Source organism: Embiotoca jacksoni, unplaced genomic scaffold, assembly GCF_022577435.1.
Source record: "Embiotoca jacksoni isolate LCO1_2020_lvr unplaced genomic scaffold, fEmbJac1.0.p SCAF_6, whole genome shotgun sequence".
Classification (NCBI taxonomy): domain Eukaryota; kingdom Metazoa; phylum Chordata; class Actinopteri; family Embiotocidae; genus Embiotoca; species Embiotoca jacksoni.
Window position 1 is genome coordinate 4646533 of NW_027185414.1, and position 12677 is coordinate 4659209.

General features: G+C 40.8%; 1 protein-coding gene across 1 annotated transcript in view; it reads left to right on the forward strand.

Annotated features, from left to right (window-relative positions):
- Nucleotides 1–12180: 12180 nt before the first annotated feature.
- Nucleotides 12181–12677, forward strand: part of LOC138213027 (collagen and calcium-binding EGF domain-containing protein 1-like) — a 34781-nt gene continuing 34284 nt past the window's right edge. Inside the window, exon 1 of the mRNA XM_069173833.1 lies at nt 12181–12589. Coding sequence (XP_069029934.1) covers nt 12477–12589 — 113 coding nt within the window. The 5' untranslated portion in view covers nt 12181–12476. The remainder of the gene's footprint in view (nt 12590–12677) is intronic.

The window sequence follows — 12677 nt, forward strand, 5'->3', positions numbered from 1 at the left end:
TCACCTCACCAGACTATATCTGCCCTGCCCCTGCAGTCATCGGGTGTCGGTCCATACTGCGAGTTCCTGCTAGTCACTGCAAGTTATTGCTAGATTCTGCCAGTCACCCGTTCGTCACCTGTTCGTCACGCGTTCGTCACCCGTTCGTCACGCGTTCATCACCCATTCGTATGTTCCTGTTCCTGTGGTTGTGGCTGCTCCGGCTCCGGCTCCTGTCCCTGCTCTCGTTCTGTACCAGGTCAGTGCTCTCAGTAAGCGCTACTGGACAACACTCCTGCCAGCTGTCCTGTCAGCTGTCCTGTCAGCTGTCCTGTCAGCTGTCCATCCAGCGGTCCTGCCTGCTTCACCCCCCGGTGAGAGTCGGTTGAGTTGACTCGGGAGGAATAAGCAGCCAGGGAGGGCTACCGGACTATGCTCCTGCCAGCTGTCCCACCAGCTGTCCTGTCAGCTGTCCTACCCGCTGTCCGTCCACCAGTCCTGCCAGCTGTCCTACCCGCTGTCCATCCACCAGTCCTGCCAGCTGGCCTGTCAGCTGCCCATCCACCAGTCCTGTCAGCTGTCCTACCCGCTGTCCGTCCACCAGTCCTGTCAGCTGTCCTACCAGCTGTCCTGCCAGCTTCGCCCCCCGGTGAGAGTCGGTTGAGTTGCCCTCCTGACTCGGGAGGAAATAGACTGTAGGTACCAGCTGTGTTTTGAACTTATACCCAAGTCTGTGTGCCTGCGTTTGGGTCCTGTTACTCCTCACATCATAACACATTGACTGTATATAAAAGTGGACGTAGCTTCCAGGTCGGAAAAATTAGGCCGAAGTGTAAGGCCTCGAACTGACATACCACAAAGATGAGCTAGGGGTTGGCCCCAAAAAGGCTCTGGCTCCATAGACTCCAATTCAACTTCTCTCATGAAATCGAAAGTCAAGAATCTTTTTTCACAAGTCATTATGGTGCCAATCACTAAAGTCACTCCTTCCTTTTAGTTTTGTGGGTGGTCCGTCAGAATAATCCTACAATTAATTAGATATAAGGCCTCAAAAAGCCTTATGTTTTGGGGCGTTTTTGTTTGATTGACAGGCTTGTGGTGCATTCATATAGTATCCACTATAGGTGGGCAGGGTGTCTTGTCTTCAGGTTCCCAATCAGATTGAGTCAGATCCACCACTTGCCTCTCGTCAGTTCGTCCATGTAAGGTCACATCAAAAAACAAGATGACAAAGGCCAAAATCATAACTTAAGGCTTCATAACAGCAGTTCACAAACCGTTGGATGACTTTGCTGTTGGTTGCCGGTTGGTTTCTGTCATCGCTGCTTTTACTCACTGTTTACTGTACCCATTACAGAAGATGGTTATCTCTCTACAATCCCATTCCTATTCAGTTACAATGCAATGCAATGTCTTTTCTTTATTCTTTGATTGTGTGAAGACTTTACTGGCAATGATTATGATTACTGCAAATACCTTTGAATTGACCTAGATCTTTGCTGTGGCTGTGATACAACAGTAATCCAACACAATGTGCAGCTGTCTATAATCAATACTGTGAGTGACACTTATTATTTTTTTCTCTGTGGAATTTTATAGCCCGTTGCAGTATATCACCTTGTTTGAGTTACAAACCCACACACACACTCCGAACACATGCTAACATTATATGACAGCAAGACCTCACATATGGCACAAGATTTAGCGTGCAGGTCTAATTGGCTGTCGTTGCTATCATCTGATCTGATTAGCTCTGGGTTCCATGAGAGCACGTTTAATTAAAGCAGAGCAATTAACCGGGGCGGCCTGCTGCTGAGTGGACAGTAAGCAGAGCTCGGTTCTGACTCGCCATTACAGAGAAAAACTGGCCTCTCTGCCCCAAGCTGCACCATCTGTTCCTTTGGGCAACGCCACAGTCAGTTAAGACATGAAATATTACCCCTGAGTATGAGTCAAATGATGAATAATCCTGTGTTTTCAATTGTGTATGTGTGTGTTCCACCACCGTTTGTGCCTGTGACTTACTGCAGGCAGGAGTGTCTGTCCTGGGCCACAGCTGTACTGCCTGATTCACGACAAGGCTTTCGCAGTATCTTTCAGAGCTTTTTAATTTGCAGCTTCACAGAGGAGATTTACACATTCTTCTCACTCTGTTCCTCACTTCGTGCTGGCAGCATGTAAATTTAAAGTCAGCTGGGGGTGTAGAGTTCTAACTATCCCTGCTTTTTCACTCTCATATATCTGACTTTTGTCTGCATGTGGTCCGATTTAGCTGAAGGGTTAGATCTCTGCCATGCGTTAGGCTCTGTGTCCTGCTGTGACAATGCATGCTTGAGATTCAGCGCAGTCATACAGCATGTAACAGAGGGTCATGAAGTTTTGAAAGTCTTGTAATTCTATATGTTGGATAACATTATAGAGATCCTGGTGCTTTCCTTCCCCCCCTGATCTACAGTATTTCCACTGTGGGTCAGTCAGACCAGAGTCAGTCAGGGGCTCTTTGTAAGTATTATAAACCTTATAAGCCTGCATGTGCAGAAAGTCGTAGAGGGCAGCACCTAAAGAGTTATGCTTCTCCGGGACGTGACCCTGCGGTGTTGCTGATCAGCAGTTCTTACCGCAAGATCTGCCCACTGTGTGAGGAAAGGTCTGTCCTCTCCCACAGCTTGTAATCCCTCTCATCCAAGGAGGTCATGGCCGTGTTGGGAGGCATTCCAGACATAGCCACTGTTTCTACCCCATTAAACTAATCAGTGAACACACACAAAGTGTGAGCTCTCTCTGCATGGCTGGGTAGCGGTCCCTCTGCAGCGGGACCCCCGTTCTCCTCCTCCTCCTGCTGCTTTGATCTGACTGATCAGGGTGGAGTGTGGGGTTAACCCCCTACATCAGTTTACACATTTAAACCACTTAAAAACCACTGGGATGACTGATGGAGGTCACACATGGGACAGTTTAAAAAAAAATAATGTTCTAAACAATAAATTCCCTCCCAATTTCAAAATCACTACTGTAAGTGTTAACAGGGAGTGTTTCTGTTGGTGCAACATTTGCTGCAGGTGGTTTATCTCAAAGTTTTATCTAGAACTTGAAGGCGTTCGACAACCTTATGTGGTCATGTTGAAGTTCCTTGTATTCTGTGATATGTCATAGCACTATTCCCCCTAACTTGTTTTAATGAGATGTAATGAGATGTAATGTGAGGGAGCCTTAGAGGTGCTGGGATGTAAAAGCACAGGTGCATATATATATATATATATATATATGTATGAAAATATCAAACTTTTGCATTGATAAAGTCCCATCCCAGTTGCCCATGCATTACATGTACAGCCATTGCACATTCCATTGTTGTTTACATAATATAAGTAACATAATTGTTCCAAATCAATTCTTAAGGTGCGTTGTTTTGCCGATGATATCCTGCTATTAAAACCTTAAATGGCGCCAATATTATTTCCCTGTCTGGAGTCATAGAAATATTTAGGGATCATTCAAGGTACATAGTCAACACTTAATTCAAAAATTTAAATTAAAAATAGGCTTTTTATACAGAATTAAAGACTGTCTGTGTCCCTCCAACCATAATAAATGAAAAATGAAGATACTCTTTATTATTGCATCATAGTGCATTACACTTTATCACAAATGATCAGTTCTCTACTCATCATTGTTCTCCGTATCACAAACTTGGATCTATTTCCTTACAGTCAAGAATAAACATCCATCTCATGTTATTCACTTAAAGCTCTACTGTTGAAGCGTCCAACCGACCTCACATAATGCATACATGTTGGCAGATCTGGTTTCAGGTACTCCACACTTTCTAAATGGAATAAACCTCCCTCAAACTAAAGTCTTACATTCCCATTTAAGGTTTTACAGCTTTATTATTTGATGTATTTTATGATTCTTGTGACTGTTTTAATTGGTTTCTTATTTAATTTTATTTGTTTGCTGGTTGTGTTCCTGTGAAAGTTTCTTAATCTCGGGTCTCTCGTAAAATAAATCTTAACATCAATGAAACTTCCTGATTAAGTTTAAATTCAAAATATTTACAAGATCCAGACAGCAGGTGATTATATTCTAATATTATCATTTAAATGGAGTCGTAAAGTCTATTTTAACATATCACAGCCTGGAGCCTGGAGCATCTCACCTGTTAAAACACTGATACTTCTTTAACAATCTGTCCACAGAATAATCTTCTCTCTTGTTGGTCTTTCTTCTTATGCAGTTATCACGTCATCATCCGGCGAGCCGAGCCAAATCCATCACAGTTGACACAGTTACAGCACATGGCCGCTGGGCTGCACAGGTCGACATGTGTTGAGGCCTAAGTCGTGTCAACTCCGGACTTTCTTGTGAGAGTCTGTGTGTTCAGCTGTTGACTGCTGGGTGCACCTGTGAGAGCATAAAGAAACTCTCCCTTTCAAAGCTTTTATGGATCCTCAGAGATTGTGCAGATACAGAAGTGGTGGCAGAACCTGAGGAGGAAAATTGCGGTGTGAAATTTGAACAATAACTTCAGCCGGAAACCAGCTTTTGATTGTGGAAATTTACTCTGAAAAATGAGATGATTGCACAAAGGTTATGACAACAGCAGAGTGGATTTGTATCATTTCTCCAGTGTTATAAATGAGTACTTCATTGTTTTGTTGGGATTGTCTTGCACATGAAAGAAAACAGCAATATAGTTTTGCATGTTTTATAGACAGGCCTTGAATACATATGTGTGGAGAGCAGGAGGTGTGAAACACAATGCCAGTGTTTTGCCAGTTTTGCTATGGGCACTTTGATTATTTAGAAATGTAGCAACTAGCTGGAAAACACTAGATTTACTTTAAGAGCTAATAGACATCTGTCTGCTGCAGCTAGTTAACATGGCACATATGGAAGTCCATTGAGAAAAAGCAGCTAATGGTAACAGTGTTAACAAACACGGGACTACACAACATTAGCTTCACAGGTATAGTGAGAAACAACCAATCCTAAACAGTAATCAATTGGTCATTGCCAACCCAGTCTCATATAAAATGTGTGATGGCTGCATTGGTCTACTACACAAAATTTTGTTTTTCAATAATGGCTCACAAATTGTGAGATACTTTGGTTTTTCTTAGCCTATTTTTTTCTTTCAGCCTGAGTCAATGTCTTGTGACTGTCCAACAAATGTCATTGATGTCTCAGACGTACTCGCAAGGTTGAGGCACCAAAGCCACATAATTAAGTTTAGGAAAAGATCATAGTTTGGTTGGTAGTTATTTATGTAACATTGTGTTATTTTCTAAACTCAAGTTACCTGATGTACGTTAAGCAAGTTAATACCCATTCTCAAACGAGGCATTTCACACTTTTAGGGCTGGTATTGTGAAACTAATTTGTTTTTGAACCAATGTGACTATTACTCATTTTAATGTGAGACTAAGCTGTCATTACATATTACTGATTGAACAAGTATTTACATTATCGCACTAATTACTCATCAGCAAAAATAATGTGTCAGATTTACTCAATTCCCAAAAATATCACGTGTCAGAAAACAAGACATTGTGCTACAATTTGGAGAGATTTACAGCGCCGAGCATCCAGCAGCGTCCCTTTGGTTTAACCGTAACGACTGCAGTAGAAGCATTATTATGAAACATTAAATGTTTTACTATCAGTTGTCACATAATCTAGAGAACATTTAAGAATGGGCCTAAACTCGAAGCTCATGACCTACTTGGTTATGTATGAGGATTGCTAGAGAGACGTCAATGTATTTATTTGGAACCAGGCATTTTTTGAAGCCAGCATCTAGTTGTCATTGGCAGTATTGCACTTTGAGGTACTTACATATTGCAACACTGGTTGCATCTTAATCCATTTTGAATTTAGTATGCAGGGGATCTTTCCACAGCATCCACACAGGGCCATGAGCACATATTTGGTTGTATTTTTTGTTTTCTGAGAAACAATACAACAACTTGACAGTTTCTCTATTCAAAGCCAAGTCTCCTTCATCAGCTGTCACCAAGTCACACACTGAAGAGATCACCAACACACTGATTGCAGAGCCTCACACTATTGATTTAACAACCATAAACATGCAGTAATAGTGAGAACTGTCTTAATGTTAAACAGGCCTTTCATTCTCAGCATACTGTGTACAAATTATCCACCACCTTGTTAAAATCCAGGACTGTGACCAGATGAAAAGATGCGAAAAGGAACATTTGTGTCCTCTAAGCTCACAGCACAAAAACAAACCTCTCATGTGGACCTCTAAGTCTTTCTGGTCTGTTTTCTGCCCCCTGCATGCACACACATTTCATAACAATGTTGCTCGGAAACCTGACTTTAATCCATAAGGACGATGTAGATGAAAGACAGAAAACAGGACTTTATGATTTGCACTGCTTGAGATACTGCAGACAAATGGACATCTGAGAAACTGGAGTAGTTTGAAAGTTAACCAGGACATTTATATAAATGTATTTTCACTTTATTGAACATGCAAACATGCAGTAAAGTGTTAAAGATAACTTTTCCCAAAAGAGGCTTGGTTCTCAAGCTAAAAGTCAGATGTTGAGCAGCAGTTGGAAGCAGGGAGGACAAAACCTTTTAAAGTAAACCAGAAAATCATTTTCCATTCCTCCTTTAAAGCTTTTTTTTTTTTTTTTTTTAATTTTTTTAATATAAGATCTCCTTTTTCCAGTTTGAATTTCATGAAGCAATAAGAGTTGCTGTGTTTTTACATGTTTCTACCTCGTCCCAGTGGAGCTGTAGTTCCATGTTAGTGTGAGACCTACACAACACGTTGACACCAGCTCCTTACAAAATGTAAAAAAGATAAAACGACATTGAAATGGCGTCTGTGGTTGTTAAAGAACCGGTTCTGCAAAATCCATTGCTGTCTGTGACAATAAAACCAACAAACTGTCAGAAAGGATGAAGGACAGAAAGAAGTTAGCCAAAGCATTCGTCCAAAGGTCAGCCAAATGTCAATTTATTAACTTTTGTCTTTGCTAAACATAAACTAACACCAAAACTTCTGCGTTGAGAAATGAAAGTTGTGTTACAAAAAAGGTTTTCCTTCCACATGATGTGATCTGATACTGATTGATCACCGCTGTGTTATTTGGCTTGAACAGTCGGGTGTTTACTACGATAAGAGAGACATACAACTTTGAAACTCCCTCCGTGTCCAAGCAACAGAAATACCCAAAAAACAGAGCGGTGGCAACACATCAAATTGGACAGCATACCTCATGTGTCTCTTGGTCTGTATTTTATGACAACCAATGTTTAGTGGGACTGTTGCTAATGGCTGTGGAATAATGCAATTATGGATAAATCAAACAGACAGATGAAGAGTTCAGTGTTCTTCATGCTGAGAGGTTCCCGAGATCTGTTTGTCTTCTGAGCACACTTGTAGAAATAAATGATCTGTGTGCAGCTCTCTGACCTGACCTCATATACTTATGTTGTGTTTACCAGCCAAGGGGGCTTCAAAAGCTGTTTGGAAAATGTTACTTGTTCAGTTTGGATATCATGAGGACAAAAAGTGTTACAAGGAAATAGAATTAGTCACGGACAATTTATTTTATTTCTTTGACTTGCATAACATTATAAATATGTGTCTGATGTTTACTTTGAATCATTTCTGACATTCAGGTGTTTCTTTGGATTAAATATCAATCAATAAAGTATGTGCAGGATGATTTTTATCAACATTGTGCAATGTTATCAGACCTCTTCTTCTGACCTTATGAAATGAAACACCAGTTCTTATAATGATGGTTGTCTCAGAAGATGTTTGAGAGTTTATTCAAGTACGTCAGTAAGTCTGAAAGGCATCATACTGAGTCAAAAGCTAAAGAGTGTAGTGGGAATAGTACCACTGGACATGCTTTGTCCTGCTGGGGTAACGGGGGTGCTTTCACAGTTTCATAAGAGCGAGGGTCATGTAGTGAATGGGATGGATTCTTTACGTCCTTAAGATGACAGATGGCAGCTTCGTTCCTTTGGGGCAGTGCCCTGTTTAGACACCATCTAAGTCTGCACCAAAACCAGCAGTAGGTCAAGCACTGACACTGTGTGGGTGACTGATGGTGGAGCTTTGATGCATCCTCAACCGTGTGCACGACTGGGGCTGGGTACCAAACTTCTTGTTCTTCTTGTCAATCGGTAGAAAATTTCGATATCTAGGCAACGTAAAATCATCAGCTTCAGTGAGCCACTACATTTACTGAACATGGGCTTTGCGGCTCTGCCTAAATCAAAGCACTTGGTTTCAACTTAGGTAAATCTTACATGAGAACGCCTGTCAAAAAAATGTTTGGCCACATACCTGTTTCAGTTGGATGGTCTGCAATAACTCGGCAGTGGAGACATGTCTGTGCACAGCTGGCTTAGGATTGGCTAGCGTTTAGTGGTCGACATGTGAGGTGTATAGGGACAAAGTTAAATTGTAGTGTCTACTGCATAGACTGTATATAGAAATATACGTAGTCGGCAGAAGAGCAATACCACTGAGGGCCACTAGGGGCTGGCTCCAAAAAAACCACTGGCTTCAATAGACTGCCATTCAATAAGGGTCAACTTCTCTCATAAAACACAAAGTCAATCCATTTTTAGTCATCGTGGTATCATTAGCTAACTAAACTGCTTCCGATTAGTGGTCTGGTGGCCCTTCTGAAAATAATTGCATCATCAATTAGATATTAGGCCTCAGAAAGCTATGTTTGGAGGCAAGGTTGTTTGATTGACATGCCTAAGCTGCAGTCAGTGTGGCACTGTGTCCTCAGTAAGATCCACCAAATATGATCAGAAAACCAAGATGGCGACGGCCAAAATGGACAAACTCGAGGCTTTAAAACGTCTGTTTAGATACCAAAGAGTGAGTTGCCTCCTGGTCTAGCGATAATTTTAATTTGAGGTGATTAGGAGACATCTGTAAATTGTAGCTACAGAAAATTATCGGGTTAGACTATTCTCCTCTAAACTGCCTGTAATGTTCTTTATCTTAATATGGATTTGATAAGATTGGTATTGAAAAAAGTATCGTTCAGAAACCGGTGTTGAAGTTATTGGTCCGGATAACTGTATCTAGCCCTATGCAGGAAAGAGTGGGTCCTGCTCTCAGTTAGTGCTGCTGTAACATGCACTTAGCTCTCCACGTGGGTAACAAAAAAGTGATGTTTAACAGCATGTTCATTTGTATGAGCACCACTTAAGTACTTGTCTAATCATTGAAAGTTTGTCTTCTGTCACTTTCTAATAAAATCCCAGTCAAAATAAGTCAGGGCTGTTTATCTACATTTCTAACGAGTGTTTCAGTGAGTAGCACATTGAAAGATCAGTATAAACAGTTTATGTTTTATGTGATCAGTTTGTGGTAATTCATTCCATGATCAATTTCAAGTACTGACTCAGTGGTGAAAGTTAGCTCAAAATTGTCAGGTACTAAAGACAATGAGCAAGAGAGTTATGTCTGTTTTCTACACCACAACTTTAAAACCCCCTCTCAGTCCTTTGGGAAATTAGGGATAATGTCTTTGCTTTTATGTATTTCACAATTGGGCAGTTTTATCCATGAATGACAAGAAGTTGGTAACGATGCAGAATGCGGCTACAGCCCTCAATGAAAAACACATTTCTTCCAGCCTGCTCATATGCAGATAGACAAACACCAAATAAAAACCACAACCAAAGTAAACGGGGAAAGGAGACTCTCCTTCGTGGGAACAAGAGAAACCATGGCATGTGTGGTCGTAATAATGAAGCGGAGGCTGCCATTTCAACAGCTGCGTTTTGCTGCGGTTCTTTAATAATGTTGCTTTATATATTTTATGAATTTATTTGATTCTCCAGGGAACAGAGCCAAAGGAGACTATGCAGTTTAATTTGATGTGCGAGGCCGAGTTACTGTGTGCATGCATGTACTGTATACAGCGCATGTGTAAGTGAGTGCATGTGTATTTCTCGCATGATTCATTTGCGGTGAATAAAACCAGCTGTTTCTATTGAACGGTGGCCAAGAACCCTACGCACTCCGGGGAATGACGGTGTGCAGGACCGGCAAGTACAGAGTTACCTAACATCGCCTGACCATCCACTGACCACTGCACAGTGCTTTCCTCCGAGGGGACTGTCGGTCAGATCTTCTCTCATAACAACACAGTCACCTGCTAATATATCCAATGAATCACCAGAAAGGAATAAAACCTCACTTCAATATTCATGACACATTCAGCGATATTCAGATGTGTGTGTAATTATGATGAACTAACCTTCTCCTATGGAATTATTAGTACTGAATGCAGTTTTGCAGTGATTTATGTGTATATGCCACTGAAATGCATTGCAGGATTATAATAGTATTTTTTCCCCTATTAGGTTGAGTAAGCAAAACATTTTGAGCAATGCTTTACAATTTGGCTCAGATTTCATTCAATTACTCACTAAGGGTAGGCTGCAATTTGTATTTATGTTGTTTTATATTAAAAACAAACTAAAATGTACCGTTAGGGAAGGGCTCCCTTTAGTGTCTTTATTGTGTATGTTGTAATTCATCATAATAATGTGTCAAAAAAATTTAAAAAAATCCATGCATGCTGGGTTGATCAGATAGCACAGTCCAGTACTAAAAGCCGATAGCAAACTTACAGCACTCGAGCAATCAAGCTGTGATTGCAAGTATGATTTAAAAAAAAAAAAACAATTATAATGAGCTATCCACTCATTATAATTGTCTTTTTTATTATTATGCATAGAAAACTGACCTCTACATGGGCTCTTTTTTTAGACCCCTTTCTTCTTATTTTAAGTACATAACATAAGTCTGACTTCCTCCACCTTCTGGATATTTTCCAAACCAAACATGACAGATAAGCTTGTCTAAAGAGATTTACTACATTCATTTTATTATCAGGCATGTTTTTCAAATAGCTACACAGTCAAGGCAGTAAATTAGATGTCTACGTGCTCATTTTTTCTCTAATGTGCATAAAACAAAGCGGCTCATGAGGCATCAACACCGGTAACACTGCAGCATCTCATGGGAGAGTCTGGGATGAGCACATGTTTGACATCTTCAAAGTCCTGAAGCTTTCTTCCATCTTGTGGTTCCACTTTTCTAACAAGTGACCTGACACCAAGTTTAGTCTCAACAGATGCAACATATTTATTATTTGTTTTTGCTGTGACAATACTTTTTGCTAACTGTTGCAAACATCGGAGACAGTTGTGATTTCAGAAATGAATAGCACCATGACTCTAAGGTTGTTTGGACCCTGCTGACTGCTGCGACAACAAAGTATGATAAAGCACAAACAAACTTCCTGGTCACGATCATGCAGATGACACTGATATTTATATACCTATGACATCAACTGAGGTTTTTCTTGTACATTTCCCAAATGACTCAAAATCAATTCCTGGGAGTGTCAACATGTCCTACAATATAAATGGATTGAAGTAAACTAAAACATGTTGGTGCCAAAGAGGAAAAGTGGATAGTTTCCATCTTAACTGTCTGTCAATGAATCATAAAGGATTAAAATCTACATCTAACCAGTGGTCAGAATTGATATTCATATAAGATTTGGGAGCGTTAATGAATGTCTTTATGTGGAGAATACTTGTAATGAGCTTTTCCTTGGCTTTTCTAAAGAGGCTCTCAGACAGCTGCAGCTTATTGACGGCTGTTCTAACGAAGACCAGACCACACTGTGATTGTCAAAACTCTGAATTTCAGTCTGTCAAAGAACTGATTTCAAATTCCCGCTTCTTCTCAAATCAAATCAGAGGTTGGGACCAATACACATTTTCTTTGACGGAGTCCACTAAATAAAACACTTGACTTTGTCTGAATTTTTAGGATACTTTTGAGACGTTTTTAATGTCCGGTGCAGTAGTCATTAGTCAACACAGTATAGCTGTTTTTACTTCCTGATTTTTATTCCATAAAAATGCATTTTATGGCAATTTTCCCATTGTTACAGCGCCCCCTGGTGCCTGAATTTCTTCCTACCTCACTACAATGTTGTGAAATTTATCTATTTGTAAAATAAAGCAGTGTAAGCATGGATGTAATTTGTGATCCAGTGCCCTGTTTAGCCAAGTGTAACTTTATTATAGGCTATTGTTAGTATTACCATGCAAGACGTCAGTGAGGCTGTATAGTCAGTTGCTTTAAGTCTTCTTTTGAGGCAGGAATGTAAATCCAGAGGGATTAGTGAGAACACGCTGGGTTGTAAACCCTTCAGTAGCTCTCCAAGGGGTCTCTGCCTCAGTGCGTAAAGTTGGGAAGGGGCTGCGGACGCACCGCGCAGCACTCATTATCCCACAGGCTCCATGTGCGTCACCTCTGCGGGATACTTGACAAGGATTTCTGATATTTCGATACCGCTGCCCGCGCGGGTCACTGACAGATGAAAACAGGGGTGTTTTGCTGATGTTAAGGCGTTTTCACTTGGACAGGTCATTTGTCCCGGAGCGCAAAAGGGGACATGGGTCAACTTTATGGTGCGACTCTTTTACCATTTGGCGCAATCTGTGTTGTTTTCCTGTGGGAATCTGATGCCAGCTCTATTAGGACGAGGCTTGCAGTGGACACCTCGAGGTAAGTCCAACGGAATTGAGTGGTGCATCTTAAAAAAATATGTGTATCTTTTGAAAATGAGCGGCGTTATTCATATTAAGTTTAATCA